The sequence below is a fragment of the Podarcis gaigeae genome (assembly GCF_964106915.1).
Source record: "Podarcis gaigeae genome assembly, chromosome: 1".
In the NCBI taxonomy this organism is placed as follows: domain Eukaryota; kingdom Metazoa; phylum Chordata; class Lepidosauria; order Squamata; family Lacertidae; genus Podarcis; species Podarcis gaigeae.
In genome coordinates, this window is record NC_139678.1 from 23,362,505 (window position 1) to 23,378,984 (window position 16,480).

General features: G+C 41.1%; 1 protein-coding gene across 5 annotated transcripts in view; it reads left to right on the forward strand.

Moving 5' to 3' along the window:
- TTC7B (tetratricopeptide repeat domain 7B) overlaps positions 1–16,480 on the forward strand; it is a 110,536-nt gene that overhangs the window by 42,230 nt on the left and 51,826 nt on the right. For all 5 annotated transcript variants that reach the window (XM_083732861.1, XM_083732862.1, XM_083732865.1 and 2 more), the window contains 8 exons: positions 2,759–2,822; positions 3,669–3,806; positions 8,127–8,210; positions 9,182–9,286; positions 10,586–10,703; positions 10,865–10,922; positions 13,209–13,281; positions 14,747–14,907. In XM_083732861.1, the coding sequence (XP_083588987.1) occupies positions 2,759–2,822; positions 3,669–3,806; positions 8,127–8,210; positions 9,182–9,286; positions 10,586–10,703; positions 10,865–10,922; positions 13,209–13,281; positions 14,747–14,907 (801 nt within the window). The remainder of the gene's footprint in view (positions 1–2,758; positions 2,823–3,668; positions 3,807–8,126; positions 8,211–9,181; positions 9,287–10,585; positions 10,704–10,864; positions 10,923–13,208; positions 13,282–14,746; positions 14,908–16,480) is intronic.

A 16,480-nucleotide genomic window follows, 5' to 3' on the forward strand; every position in this document is an offset into this window, starting at 1 on the left:
TCCTAAATAGCTTCATCCCTTGATCTTTGCTAATATTATGGGAAGGGAGGAAAAAGCAAGAAGAACAGAAGTATAGAAAGTAGGTCTTACACTGGATAGGACTATTTGTCATTGAAGCCTTATACTGCCTACTCTGGCAGGTAGCATCTCTCCAGGATCTTGGGCAGAAGTAGGAATGGTGGAAAACCATTTTGGGCTGCACTTTCAAGTGAATTAATCTAAATATTATTATTATTATCCTTAATGCGTGTTGTCTGAATTCTCCTGTTCCAGGGCCATGTTGTTTTTTAAAAGAAAAGTTCATGGATAGTAATAATAACATAATATTATGTTATTATACCCCACCCTTCTGGCTGGGTTTCCCCAGCCACTCTGGGCGACTCCCAACAGAATATTAAAAACACGATAAAACATCAAACATTAAAAAAAAACTTCCCTAACCAGGGTTGCCTTCAGATGTCTTCTAAAAGTCAGATAGTTGTTTATTTCCTTGACATCTGATGGGAGGCGTTCCACAGGGCAGGCGCCACTACCGAGAAGGCCCTCTGCCTGGTTCCCTGTAACCTTGCAGTGAGGGAACTGCCAGAAGATCCTCGGCGCTGGACCTCGGTGTCCAGGCTGAACGATGGGGGTGGAGACGCTCCTTCAGGTATACTGGGCTGAGGCCATTTAGGGCTTTAAAGGTCAGCACCAACACTTTGAATTGTTTGCACCTCCTGCACTGATACGCAGGTGGGATACAATTACCTTTCCAATTTTGTACTTCTCTAAATCTTGTGATATAGTTATCACTTCATAGCCATACAAAAATGAGTTAAAAGCTATGGACTTTAGGATAAATCGTCTGCAGCAGCGTCATTGGTCACTTGATAATACCAGGAAATAGAGCCTTTACTGTCATCGTCCCAGGATTGCGGCATACTCAGCTAATAGAGATTTAGCAGCCGCCTTCTGTTTTAACTTTTAAACCTCTGTTGAAAACTTCTTCTACCAGGCCTATGCAAGCAATTAAGAATACATCTTTCTACAATAGTTAATTGATGTCTGCTTTTAACTTTTCAAAATACAGTTTTGTGTCTTTTTGTTGTAACCCGCTTTGATGTTTTTAATGAAATAGTGGTCTATACATATTTTAAAAATTAAAAAATACATTTAGAAATGTGCACATTGAGATAAGATGTATGTATAAATATTATGTTGTGCTAAAAGATGTATGGGACGCGGGTGGCGCTGTGGGTTAAACCACAGAGCCTAGGACTTGACGATCTGAAGGTCGGCAGTTCGAATCCCCACGATGTGGTGAGCTTGGTCCCTTCTCCTGCCAACCTCGCAGTTCGAAAGCACGTCAAAGTGCAAGTAGATAAATAGGTACCGCTCCGGCGGGAAGGTAAACAGCGTTTATGTGCGCTGCTCTGGTTCACTAGAAGCAGCTTAGTCATGCTGGCCACATGACCCGGAAGCTGTACAGCGGCTCCATTGGCCAACAAAGCGAGATGAGCGTGGCAACCCCAGAGTCGTCTGCGACTTGACCTAATGGTCAGGGGTCCCTTTACCTTTACCTTTAAAAGACGTATAAAGATAAAAGTAGATACAGTCGTACCTTGGTTTTTGAACAGCTTAGTTCTCGAATGTTTTGGCTTCCGAATGCCGCAAATCTGGAAGCGACTTTTCCGGTTTACGAACTATTTTTGGAAGCCTAACGTCCAATGGGACTTCTGCGGCTTCTGATTGGCTGCAGGAGCTTCATGCAGCCATTCAGAAGCTGCACTTCGGTTTTCGAACATTTTGGAAGTCGAATGGACTTCTGGAATGGATTCCATTAGACTTCCAAGGTATGACTGTAGTTCAATACCAATTTTCATACAGATTTTTTTTAATGTTCAGATTAATGCAGAAATGAGGTAGAATGGACAGGAGTAAACACATGTAAAATTGACGTGGACCAGAAATATAGTGGTCCTCAGACAGAGGTCTTTCTCATCACCTGTTTCTTTTTAAGCTGGAGATATCAGTGACTGACAAGTTCCTAGGACCAGTGATGCAAAGCACTGAGTAATGGGCCCTCCCCATATCACTTACTAACTCAATAAAAGGAATTGGCTTTGTACCTCTAAAAACTTAGTAGTGTGGGGCAGAGGAGAAACATCATCATGTAATTTAATCTGAGTTTATTGTTTCTTCAGTGGGCATTCCACAAAGTTCTGTCTATCTCAGGAGCATTCCCCTTGCTCCTGCCAACCTTCCATATTCCCAATTAAGCAGAAGAATGATTGGCATTGTCGATCTTCTAAGGAAGAATATAATAATGCAAAAATGGTTAAAGCAAATGAATGCTATTAAGGGTTTGGAGAGCAGCTAAAAATGCAAGGTATTATGATCCAAATATAAGAAGCCTAGAGAGAAAATTTAGTGTTGGCTATTGAGTGCGTATTGCTATAAATCCAGAAATATGAAGGTGGTGCCTTTGAGCACAAATGCAATGTGACAATTTATAGTTGTCAAAAATAGCAAATTGGGTTGAGCTGTTAGTTGTTGATCCTAATTACTGCAGTTTTGTTAAATTTCAAAACATCTTTTAAAAATAGCTGTATTTTCATTATTTGATTTGCTGATGATATGAGACCCAAAATAGGTTTTCATAAACAAAGTTTTGGTAAATCATTAATAGCACAAAATGTGACACAGTAGTTAATTACTGTATGTAAATGAATCTCGAATAACTTGATTTTTATGGTAATGAATACTCAATTTTTAACAGCATTTTCTGTCCTCAAGAGAACACTGAAGAAGCACTCTTGCTGCTGCTGATTAGTGAATCTATGGTAAGCGAGCCATTTTTCTTTATGAAGGAACCCTCATTTACATTCCAGCTGTTGCATTATTAACCTTAGTCAACCTTTTCACACCATGATTTACTCCATTTTGAAGATGAGCATATGGTGTACCATACTTCAGGCACTCCGTAGGATCCGTACTGCTGCTGGCATTGCCATCGTGGGTGTCTGCAACTGTGTATATTTTTGAGCTGCCAGAAGATCCAGGGCTGAAAGGAAATGTCAGTTTTGTTCAAGGGGAATTATACTCTTGATCTATGAAGATGTGTTTTCAAGGCAATATATGAGTAGTTAAGCTTCTAAAAGCAGAGTGCTCCTTATCGGCTACTTTGAAAACCTACCCTGGTGACTGATTACCTTGATTCACTTATTTTTATTGACTCGAACCATTGGCCATCATCAGCGTCTTTAAAAAAAGCCAGACAACTATGAGTGTGAAGTCTTGTAGAAAACTAAAGGACATGGTGATCTTCTCCCCTGGTCGGATATAAAAGTAAATTATCTACTAATTTATAACTAAAACCCTACAGAGGAATATGTTTAGAGCAATTCATCATCATCCACCAGGTGAATAAACAGATGCCATATGTACTGTTCTTCTTGTGGAGAGAGGTTGTTCAGCGTCTTTTCATGTTTTTAAACATCTCAGGTATTTTGCATCTCAGGTATTTATGGTAGTTGTGATGCAGCAGCCCTTGAGAAATGCAGTTCCTTCATCCAAAGCAATGAAAATTTGAATTTGCTATTCCATTTTGGAGAACCCCAAGCATGGGACTTGGTTTTATGTGTTTGCTTCACTGATCCTCTCTTCTCGTTTTTGGTCTTGCTATCCAGGCTAATCGCGATGCTGTGCTGAGCAGAATACCAGAACATAAAAATGACCGCATCATCAGTTTGCAAAGTGCGTCTGTAGTCTATGACTTGCTTACCATTGCCTTGGGAAGAAGAGGTCAATATGAAATGTTATCAGAGGTAGGCTGTGACAACTGACCAGTGAATCCAAGGCCCAGAGGTTCACCTAGGCGACATTCTGGGTTGAGAGCATATGAAAAGTTAACTTGCCAATTCAGCATAGCATGGCACAATCTGTGTATCATTCAGCTGAACGTTGACTTTGGTGGATCTAGTACAAATACTGACTTAGAGATAACAGTGATTGTGTAACGTGGACACAAATAATGGAATGTAATTCATAATCAGTGCAGCTAAACATTTCTTCAACTAGATGATTGTAGTGTTTTTGTTTGGCACGTTTTGTCCCAAATTAAACAGTTGGATTCAGGTTCACACTGCTCTGTAGTTAGGAGACTTGTTCAGTACCAATTTGCTCAGCTGGGTATTTGAGTGATCCCACCTCGTGACTGTCTTTAAGATGTTATAGCAAATAAGGTGAGAGAGCTGACAGATAAGTTGTTTTTTTAGTCTGTAACAGGAATGCTTTTGTCTAGCTTGCTGATGCAAAATTTAGCAGCTACAGCTTAACAGAAGGCAATTTTTAAAGACCCTTTCCTACTAATATTGAGCCAACTTCAGTGGCTTTTGAGTTGTTTCAAGGCCCAATTCAAACTGCTGAATTTTATCTTTAAAGGCTTAAATGGTTTTGAACCTAGCTATCTTACATTCTGGCTTTTCCCATACCATAGATTGTTAGTTGAATTCTCTGTCTGGCTAGTGTCAACATGTATACCCCAATGAAATTTCTGCACATTTTAAAAGTAATGTGAGTTGAAAGTTGAGATTTTGAAACCATGTTACCTTGATAGGCTTTTCTGTTTCCTTGCTGCCACAATGAGTCATTGTATGTCCGACCTTTATTTTATGAGACTCACCATAGTGATTCAAAGCCTGGTTGAAGAAAAAGTCGCCATCACATTAGGCAAAACCAACTTGAATGTTTTCATTGCCTTCTTATAACTAGATTCTGTGATAAAAACAATATTGTGAATGAATTCTTGGGGTGTTTTTGTTTTGTTTTAAGAAAAAAAAATCATACACATGCAGAGTCCTGTTATTTTCTAAGGTTACAATGCTACACAAGGTTACCTGAGACTAACACTTTCAGAATTCTGGGGGACTTGCCTCAGAATAGACATGTATAGCATTGTTTTGGGGTATTTGAAGTAACTTTTAAATTGGCATTTGTTTAAAACAAATTAAAATTTGTCAACTTTTAAAAAGCCAAGTTAAGTGTGTGTGTGTATGAATAGATATTCAAATATATATAGACCAAGTTTAAATTATTTAACTCCCCTGAATTCTCAAAGCAAGGCAGGAAAATAGTATGCTGTACACACATCAGGGATGCTATTACTAACAACTGTGTAAAAACATATTTCAACTTTAAGTTCTATATTGTGAAAAACAATATAGGGAAAATACATGCGAGGGGAAATACTTTAATCTTGAGATTTAAAAACAAATCAATGGTTCACAGCAAGTAGATGCAGAACTTGGACTGATGCGTGCAGCTGTGAGGAACTGAGCAACTCAAAACTTTGCATGAAAATATTCAGAGTATACTTGCCAGGAGATCACCATGATGGTTACAGTAGCTGGTTTCCTTTTTGCAAAGAGATGACCTACATTTCTCACTTTTCCCATTTGGATCATGCACTGTTGCTTTGAAAGGTCGTATCTGTAACCTTGAACCTACTTTGGAACTTTCTTGTTACACTTCCCTTGACTTTTTCCTTTTACCTTATTCTTTTTACACAGATAAAGCCAGCTTGTGCTTTGTCCTCCTGATCTGTGTTCTATTGATTCCGTTGTCTTGATCAGTAGAGCTTTTGAACTGGAATAAATCAGAGATTTCAGAAGCTGTGCACTTTGTGACCTAAAGTGTTTGAGAGAGGCTCCCCCGCCCCCCGGCTGCATCAATCTCAGCATGAAGAGTTTATATGAAGTGGCTTAAGGAATATGCTAGGAGTTAAGGGGAAAAGAGAGGGAGGGAAGAAGAGACACGAGAGAGGATCTCCCCAATGCTATGAACAATCTGTTCCACTTGGGAAAATTAAATTTGGGTTTACAGTGGTACCCCTAGTTAAGAACTTAATTCGTTCCGGAGGTCCGTTCTTAACCTGAAACTGTTCTTAACTAGAGGCATGCTTTCACTAATGGGGCCTCTTGCTGTCACTGCGCCGCCGGCACACAATTTCTGTTCTCATCCCGGGGCAAAGTTCTCAACTCGAGGCAACTCTTCCAGGTTAGCGGAGTTTGTAACCTGAAGCGTTTGTAACCTGAGGTATTTGTAACTCAAGGTACCACTGTACTTTAAATGTGAAATTTTCAAAAGAAGGGAGGATTTGCATTCTTTGATAAAGAGAAGCTAAGTTGCACATACAGTGGTACCTCAGATTACAGACACTTCAGGTTACAGACTCCGCTAACCCAGAAATAATACCTCAGGTTAAGAACTTTGCTTCAGGATGAGAACAGAAATCGTGTGGCAGTGGCAGCAGGAGGCCCCATTAGCTAAGGTGGTACCTCAGGTTAAGAATAGTTTCAGGTTAAGAACGGACCTCCAGAACAAATTAAGTCTTTAACCCGAAAATTACCACTGTAATTTTACAGAATCACCCCCCAAAAAGAGGGAAGAGGAAGGAGAGGCATGAGTAGTATATTGTTTAAAGCCCTCAAACCAATCTACCTCCTTCCCCACAGACCCTCTTGAGAGTTAAGAGCAGCTGAAGGGGTCTCTTGGTTGTTCTTCTACTCTCAGAAGCTTTGGGGGTGGGGAGTGGCAGCCTGGAAAAAGACATTTTCTGTGACATCTTCTGTTGTAGAATTCACACACCCCCTCCCGAGATGTGTATTTTACTTTCCCTATACTGCTTTCGGGGAGTGCAGAAGACCCATGTATTTTCCCTTGCCTCTGACTCCTCATACGTGTGCTTTCAGAACCTGCCTTATTCCTAGGGCTGCAATTTGTGTTTACTGTTTTAAATGGTTGTAGCCCCTCCTGGGAGCTGCTGGGGAAGGGCGGATAATAAGTGTAATAATAATAATAATAATAATAATAATAATAATAATAATAATAATAATAATAATAAAAGTAATAGCAACAGAAAGCAGGTTTCACTCCATATTTTGTGGGCCCCAGGCAAGAGATTTGCAGTACGCTCAACCCATCCATTTTCTATCTCCATTGCTAGGGCCAAAAACCCTTGGAAGAAACTGCTTAGGGGCCGCACGTCCAGAGTAGGTGGGGCCAGAAGAAACATGCACCCCATTCTTGTACACATTCCGTTCTCACACATCACATTCTCTCTCTTGTACATTGACTTACATCTTTCTTCTTTGGCGATCACTCGTAGCCAAGTAAGATTGTCTTCCATAAACATAGTTTTAACAATGGGTCCGTAAGTGACTGTGGAGGCCAATTCTGGACCCACACGTCCTTCCACAGTGGGGACATTGGTTTCCAGGTGGGAGTTGATCACGGTGTGGATTTGCCAAGTGTGCCTTCCTCCTAGCACATTTCTCCCTTGTGTCCTGAGTTTGAGTGTCTTCAAAACCCATGACACCTTTGGTAAAGGCTGTTCTCCAACTGGAGCGCTCACAGGCCAGTGTTTCCCAGTTGTCAGTGTTTATACTACATTTTTTTAGATTTACCTTGAGACAGTCTTTAAACCTCTTTTGTTGACCGCCAGCATTACGCTTTCCATTTTTAGCGATTGGCTAAGATTTCATCCCTGAAAAAGTAGAACCCACAGAAAGAAAAAGTGATCTAGCCATGCACAAAATTTCCTTCATGGCTTATGGGCATCCACATGAAGACACCCTTCTGGTTTATTCCTTCCAGCACAGAAGTGGCTGAACTGTTACGTGCAACCCTAGAAACCTATGGTTTACAAACAAGCCAGAATATTAAGCCATGGCTTGAAGTTATTCAGTTATCTCTTTGGTATGTAAAGAAAACCCAATACCTTGTGGAAGGAGACCTGAGAGATGCGTTCATATTGTGCTGTGGAGAAAAAAATAGGTTAGCCGAAAACGTGAAAAAAAGGAAATCCCAAGTTACAATTGTAATAAATTTGCCTTCTTTGGTTTAATGCAGCAATGTGCACTTCATGAGTCATAAAAATGTAAAAGCAGCCCTTAGTTTTTTGCATTCGGCAATATTACTTTTATTGCAATTTTATTTTATTGAGAGGTTTATTTAATTGTTGCTCATTTATATAGCACTTGCAAAAAGCCAAGTGCCTTATAACTTTTCTTTATTTCCAGGCTACTGCTGGAAAGATGCACGCTATCACTTTAACTGAAACTGGGTGTTGTTTCTTCTTGTTTTAGTGCTTGGAACGAGCAATGAAATTTGCGTTTGAAGAATTCCATCTTTGGTATCAGTTTGCACTGTCCTTAATGGCAGCAGGAAAAGTAGGTCTCTTTGCAGATTTTGTTTTATTGAGGTCTGCTGCTTATAATGTGGGCTGCAATCCTGCACATGCTAAACCAGTGGTGTTTTGGGGGGTTGTACTTGGGTGCAGGATTGTAGCTTTAACTCCATTTAACACCAAAGAACTTTAAGTCACGTTTACTGTCTTTGTGCAAGACTGAATATAATTTCAGTATGGCACACACTTTTACATGCTCACTGTTTAGCTTAGCATACTGCTGAAAGAGGTTGAATTCCATTTTTTTTTTGTTTATTTCAATAATCTGCTAAAATTAATCCCTGCAGGAGATGTGTTTTCAGTCACTGTCTCTGTCCAATGTGTTATTCAGAAATTCTGCCCTTTTTTTTTTAATTGAGAAAAAAGGTTGATAACTAGATAGATAGAAATATGAAATGGCATTCGTTGGTTCCCTGGTTTTGAAATATTCCCTCCCTTCCATTCCCTTTTCTTTAGAGCAGCCTCTTCACTCATAAATGGGAGAGAAATGGACCATAAATTGTGCTGAAAAAAACAGCCATAAAGGGGAGGTATTTGGTGGTAGTTCTTGCTAATATTCTTGCTAATATTTGGTAATATTATTAAATAATATTAAATAAAATACCAGACTATTTTATTTTAATCCAGTGTGGCAGTGTTTCTCCATCTCTTAAATACAACTCCCTGGCTTGTCTGCGGCTTGGAAATTAGACATGTAACCTGGGGCCCACCATGTTTGATAGCCTGGCTGTGTTGCACAGGAAGCAATGCCTGTTCCATTCTCTAAAAAAAAAGATACTCACAATCAGATTTGTGGGTATTGATCCTATCATGGAATTAAACTAATGCCTTTCATTTGAAATTTGTTTAGAATTCTTTTGTTACAGCTTGGAAGGGGCTTAAATGGCAAAATGCAAAATTCTTACTATATTCCGCTACCCTGGTTGTCTTATCCCGAGACATGTTTTTGTACAGTCTGCTCGAGCTGTGAAGGTCTTGAAAGAGTGTATACGGTTGAAACCGGACGATGCCACTATCCCACTTCTTGCTGCCAAATTATGTATGGGATCCCTTCATTGGGTAAGTTGTTTATTAGTTCTCTGAGTCAAGATAAATGGGTATTTAAAGAAATATGCACACATGCCATTGCTTTGCTGCTTTTGATCCAGCATGATTTATATTAAACGGAAATGTGATTCCTTCTGCCAGGTCAAAATATCAAAATTCCAAGAATATATCAGTTTGAAAAGAATATACTTTCAAAAGAGTGTTGAGATCCCCAACCACTGCAATGATAATTTTTGAATTTTTGAACACCCTGAGCTGAGTGTCAGGATGGGTAAACTTGGTTCAGATTGGAAACGGGTTGCTAATTGCAGGTAGCATTGGAGAATGCTAAAATATATATGTTGATAAAAGCTGTAAATTGACTTGCAATTATGGTGCATGTGCGACTCTTTGGAATACATGAATACTCTCAAGAACTGGGGTGTGCAAGATGGGAAGCAGCACGTTGGTTGGATTAGATAACCCTATCATTCTGTGTTGCCGAGGCAAAGGTTATGATTCTTTAAAATTTCATCTGATTGCTCAAAAGATTAATAAAAATGTATCAGTTTTTTTAAAAACGCATGCCACACCAAGCACACTGTTACAGATCATCCACAATTAACCAACCATATGAGAATAATCTCCAAAAAAGTATCAGTTTTCAAAATTGTTTCATAGTTGGTTTATTGTTCACAAGGTGCATCCCTCTGTGCATAGTCAGCTAGATTTTCTTTTTTAAAGGCCACTTTTACATGATGCATACTCTGACCCGCCTCCCCTTTAAGGTGGATGCAAGCATTTCCAACTTGGAGATTCTGGACCAAAACTGATTGATAAAGTCAGGACAGAAAAACACTCTGGCAGCCTTCTATAAATACCCTAATCTAACATTTAAGTAGACCCTGGGACGCGGGTGGCGCTGTGGGTTAAACCACAGAGCATAGGACATACCGATCAGAAGGTTGGCAGTTCGAATCCCCACGACGGGGTGAGCTCCCGTTGCTCGGTCCCTGCTCCTGCCAACCTAGCAGTTTGAAAGCACATCAAAATGCAAGTAGATAAATAGGTACCGCTCTGGCGGGAAGGTAAACGGCATTTCCGTGTGCTGTTCTGGTTCGCCAGAAGTGGCTTAGTCATGCTGGCCACATGACCTGGAAGCAAAGTGAGATGAGCGTCGCAACCCCAGAGTTGACCACGACTGGACCTAATGGTCAGGGGTCCCTTTACCTTTACCTTAAGCAGACCCCATTTGAAATAGATATGTGACCATTGGGAGTGAACACGGTTCTGTCTATTAAGTCTCGTATAAATCTGTCCTTTTGTTTTTAGTTAGAAGAAGCAGAACGGTTTGCCAGAATGGTGGTTGACATGGGGGACAAAACATCAGAATTCAAAGCGAAAGGTTTCTTAGCCCTGGGACTGACTTACAGCTTACAAGCTACAGATGGTAAGTATATCATTTTATAAGGGTAAAGTGTCAACAACATAGAGCATTTAGAAATATGTCAAACAGTCAAAAGGATTCATTGTATGTCCATTTTTTTTATTTTAAAAAAATGCTTGGTCTGAAGCATCTGCTTAATATGACTAATTAAATCCTGTTTTTAGCTTCATTGCGAGGGATACAAGAGGTCCTGCAGCGAAAGGCTCTTCTTGCATTTCAAAGGTGAGTGGGTGTTAATCTTTTCATTCAGCTGTAGATAATGAAAAAACCTTATGTGTATTTTTTAAAAGAGATATTTATAAATGATTATGTAATACGGATTTTACCTCTGGGAGTCTGCGTGCATGAGTACAGAACATATTGCGTTAACATTTGCTTCATCAAGTAGTGCTGGCAAATCCTTTGGAATCAGACTGGATTTCCTCTGATTTCATTATTAAAGATATTTTTGTTATCAGCTAGTAGAGAATAATGTTTGCGCAACATCTGTTTAAAGAATGATTCTTTGTCTGAATACACATTTTGTTCCAGAAGAAGAAAATGTAGCTCTGAATAGCATTCCCCAAATTGACAGAATATACTGTATATGATATCGATGTTGTTTTATTAGATTGGTTTAAAGTATTTATTGTTCATTCGGGGATTTAAACCCTCTTATTCTAAGAGGTTATGAGCAATGTCTTCCCCATGACTTGTAATGTGGCTCATGAATTCTCATGAGAGCCAGTGTGGTGTAGTTGTTAAGAGCTGTAGACTCGTAATCTGGGGAACTGGGTTCGCGTCTCCACTCCTCCACATGCAGCTGCTGGGTGACCTTGGGCTAGTCACACTTCTTTGAAGTCATTTCACCTCACTCACTTCACAGAGTGTTTGTTGTGGGGGAGGAAGGGAAAGGAGAATGTTAGCCGCTTTGAGACTCCTTCGGGTAGTGATAAAGCGGGATATCAAATCCAAACTCCTCCTCCTCCTCCTCCTCCTCTTCTTCTTCTTCTTCTTCTTCTTTTTCATAAAGCAGAAGGATGAAAATAGTATATTTCTGCAATCAAGTTGTGTTTTAATAACTTAAGCATTATTGGTTCTCTATTAGCTTCCTAGAGACTACTAGCTTCCTAGAGACATATTAGCTTCAATCACAACTTCTAGCTCCTTACCTATGTACACAGGCAGAATAGTTGCATGAGCAGAGAATTAGGGCAGATCCATTCGATAGTAACATGATTGTGAGCCATCTCAAAATTTAATTTGTACCTCAAGCAAGATAGTGATTGACTGATTGGTGCCCTTAATAAATAAATTAACATTTTTATGTAAGTAGAGGCCCCACGCCTGATAGAACTTGAACTTCCTGATCTAATTCTTTTAATTGTTCTTTCTGATGTTTTAATTGTTTAGTAAAGCACAGCTGAAATTAAGGCATAAGGACTAGGCTGTAATGTTTGCTACAGGACAGGGTGAATATACTTTTTTATGAGGGGGGAAATGTTCTGAGTTAGAAGGCTTCTGGAGAAATTCCTTTCTGACTCTATTCATGACCCTCCAGCAGTGGAAAATATGTATTTAGCTATCATATACAATTTCTTCCTACAGATGGCATCACCTCTGTCATCTCTTGTACCATAGCAGGCATTTGTGCAAGCAGTATTAAGCCTGGATTATTTCTGGGCTATTTACAGAGGTCTGAAATTGATGGGTGTCATACAGATCAGTGGGCAGCTGCCAGATGGTAACAACTTTAAGTCAGTCCTAGCTTTAACTGGATTTTTGAAACAGTAACCTACAAGATAAAATCTCTGTATCCCATTATTAATTCAATGAGCTGCCTATTTATCAGTTCTTTAATTCACTTCTTAAAAATAGAATAAAATGTTAAAGGTCCCCTGTCCCTTAACCTCAGAGCAGAAGGTATTTTTCTTCAGGAATATTATTACTTCACTTCATATTTTGTTTGTGAGCACTAGACAATGGAAACCTTGAAATACAGTCCCTGGAAAATGCGTGAAAGTGCCTTCATCTCCCATCTTCCCCAGGTGTTCCAAATATTAGATTTTGCATTTATGTATGTATTCAAATATTCCAACGTCTGCAGGCCACAGGTTCCCCACTCTGAACTAGAGACTTACTTTGCAAAGCTGTGGTAGAAGACCCAGTGGAGAGTCATGAGAAATATGAAGGCTCTCTTTCTTCTAATTCACCTTTGCCTCTCCAAGAGCATATACACCCTGTCAGTTTGCTCCTTTTTTGTTTTTAGCACCCCCCACATGCAAAACGATGGAATAAATAAAAGCAGAGATCCTCACATAAACTGTATTGTTAATAATTAGGCTGATGGCTGTAATGTTGTGGTTTAAGATGGGGATGCTAGGAAGGCTGAGGAGTAGAGTTAGCTTCCTGCTCAGGAACAAAATTCCACTGGTAGGTCAGTTATCAGCAGTACAAATTGACAAATACAAAGGTAAACCTGGACATTTAAAGTGACTTGATGGTCTAAATACGTTTACTATTTTTCAGGGCTCACATCTTGTCTCCAACTGATCACCTGGCAGCATTTTATCTAGCTTTACAGTTTGCTATATCCCGACAGGTGAGTTCTGAAATTGTCATGTTATTTTTCAGCAGAATCTATATGCCGTGGGGGAGGGGGTCAGCAAAAAAAAAAATCCCTACAGGGGGATAATTAGGGAAGTATAAATAATAGCTGTATTAGTTAATGATCATCTCTGTACGTTCATATTTATTCTTGATTTTCCTGTTTCTAAGAAGTGGAACGAACGTTTTCTTAGTCCACCAAGAAGTGCAAAGAACAGCTTCAGGTCCTTCGTACCTTGAAAACAAGGCTCTTATGCTGAGATGTTTAAGAAGAACTGGAGATATCTCTGGGATGCATTTAGCCTTCAGAGTCCAGAAGCGCAAAGGCTTTGATATTTTTACTCAGCCTTCTTCTCAGTCCCGCAAGCCCCGTCCCAACATGAAATCCAGTCCCTTGCTGCCGTTCTAATTTAAGGAAATCCCCTCTTATTCTCTTGAGAGAATTGTAGGATGCTTCCAGATGGGGGCCTTCTATTGCAAATGGGTCATTCATATCAATTTTTCTGAGTGTGCATCTGTCATGTTACCTTCCACACATACTCATTTTTCAGCCATTGATATTCATGGCTGCTCTGTTTCTTGCTGTCCATACCAGTGTCTAAAACTTGACATTTTTGTATGGGTGGGATTTTTTCTTGTTTCCCCTTCCCCCACCATTATTTTATTCCATTCTGGATATGTGTCCAGGTGTTTCTATATCTGTGCTCCTTTAAATAACTGAGGTCTTACGCATGAGTGCTAAAGAGGTTTTGCGCAAAACCTCTGTATTAAAGCCTGATGTATGTTCCACCGTTACAGTGGTGGTAGCACTGAAGCAAGGGGCACCACTGATGTTTCCAGCAGTGTTTTTCTTGAGACCTCACTCATCCCCAACCATGTGGTGTAGTTAGAACCACTCCATGTTCATCAGAAACAAAACCACACTACTCCTTTTGGACGGCAGGGGTTTGTTCCGAGGACAAGTTTTTGGATGACTACCAACACCAGCCAAAATGGTGGCCCCCTGTATAATTATGCTTGTTTCTTGAAGATTATTTGATGTTTTAATTTGTTACATAAAATGCTACAAAGCTGAATTTTGTTTAGTCAGAAGAAAATCTGTTAAATTGCAAAAATCCCGATGCCTGAAACACCAAAGCTTGTTCCAAATTGCTTTGCGTTTTGAGTGCAAAGGGAAAATTTTAAAGTTTATTTTAGGAAGCTAATAGAAGTCACATACTTCGGCTACTTTTCATTGCCAGTGAGCGGCAAGATAATCAGATCCTCCTGACACTTTAGTGAACAGTTGTGTGTGTGTGTGTGTGTCTGTCTGTCTGTCTGTCTGTCTGTGTTTTCCCCCTAGCAGTGAATATTTCCTTGGTGGAGGCACTTTCCATTCTCATTTCTTCCTAATCTCGAAAAGCAGGGGAATTATACTGTATGTGATAAGAATAACCCATTTCAACTTTTCTTTCAAATAGATACCAGAAGCTTTAGGATATGTTCGTCAAGCTCTTCAGCTTCAAGGAGACGATGCAAACTCTCTGCATCTCCTTGCCCTCTTGCTGTCAGCTCAGAAACACTATCACGATGCTCTGAATATCATTGACATGGCCTTGAGCGAATACCCAGAGAACTTTATGTGAGTAGGGTTTTTTGTGTTTTTTGGTAGCTTCTATGCCTATGCGTGCTTAGTATGAGACAAAATTTAAACCCTTGAAATGACTGAGCCATTTTTGGCCTTGCAAATTTTGTGCATTGCGTTTCTCCCTTTTTCCATGTTGCAGAAGGCTATAGCTTTCAAACTTGGTGAATAGCAATGTGATATTTTGCTTCCTCAATTCTTATTTTTCATTGTATTGGTTAGCTTTTGCTGCAAAGTAATATACACAGGCCTTACATGATACATAGAATGAAAACGACAAGCTCTCGTCCTCTCCTTTTCTTTTTTTGAAAGACACGTCATGACCTCCCTTTGCAAAGTTGACGGGTTCCATAGAGTAGATTATCTTGCTGCTTTTCTCAATGTATCATGATAATAAATGAGAATAAAGAGCCACATCACAAAACAGCTGAGTGGCAAATAGCCCTCATTCAGCAGACATGTGCACATCAGTGTGCTTAAAATGTCACTGGTTCTTATAATTCTGTAAAAACAAGCAGTGTATCAAAGTGGTTATGAACATGATCTGTGAGTCGGAAGTTCCTGGTTCAAATATTAACTCAGTTTTGAGCTCATTTAATGGCTTTAAGCAAGCCGCCGTCTTCCACCTTTATTCCTTACCCCTGTAACCTGTTGTGTGTCATAGTATTGGCCTGCTTTATAGGGGTGTTGTAATGATTATTATGTATGTGCTTAGGAATAAGTGTTATATTTCTACCTGGTGGTAGTGTAATACTATTAAAATAAATGTAAATATTTTTAGAAACATTGGAATTTGGAAAAGTTTGGAGTTTTAAAACTATTGACTTTAACAATTTGATTTCCTCCCTCAAAACATAATTGGGCTCCCTCTAGAGCGGGGGTCGGCAACCTGCGGCTCCAGAGCCGCATGTGGCTCTTTAAAGCCTTTGCTGCGGCTCCGGGGAGGAGGCGATGGGAGGAGGCGAGGAGCGGAGGCGAGGGGAGGAGGCGAGGAGCGGAGGCGAGGGGAGGAGGCGAGGGGAGGAAGCGAGGGGAGGAGGCGAGGGGAGGAGGCGAGGGGAGGAGGCGAGGAGTGGAGGCGAGGAGTGGAGGCGAGGGGAGGAGGCGAGGGGAGGAGGCGAGGAGTGGAGGCGAGGGGAGGAGGCGAGGGGAGGAGGCGAGGGGAGGAGGCGAGGAGTGGAGGCGAGGAGTGGAGGCGAGGGGAGGGGAGGAGGCGAGGGGAGGAGGCGAGGAGTGGAGGCGAGGGGAGGAGGCGAGGGGCGGAGGCGAGGGGCGGAGGCGAGGGGAGGAGGCGAGGAGTGGAGGCGAGGGGAGGAGGCGAGGGGCGGAGGCGAGGGGCGGAGGCGAGGGGTGGAGGCGAGGGGAGGGGAGGAGGCGAGGGGAGGAGGCGAGGGGAGGAGGCGAGGAGTGGAGGCGAGGGGAGGAGGCGAGGGGCGGAGGCGAGGAGCGGAGGCGAGGGGAGGAGGCGAGGGGAGGAGGCGAGGAGTGGAGGCGAGGGGAGGGGAGGAGGCGAGGGGAGGAGGCGAGGAGTGGAGGCGAGGAGTGGAGGCGAGGGGCGGAGGCGAGGGGC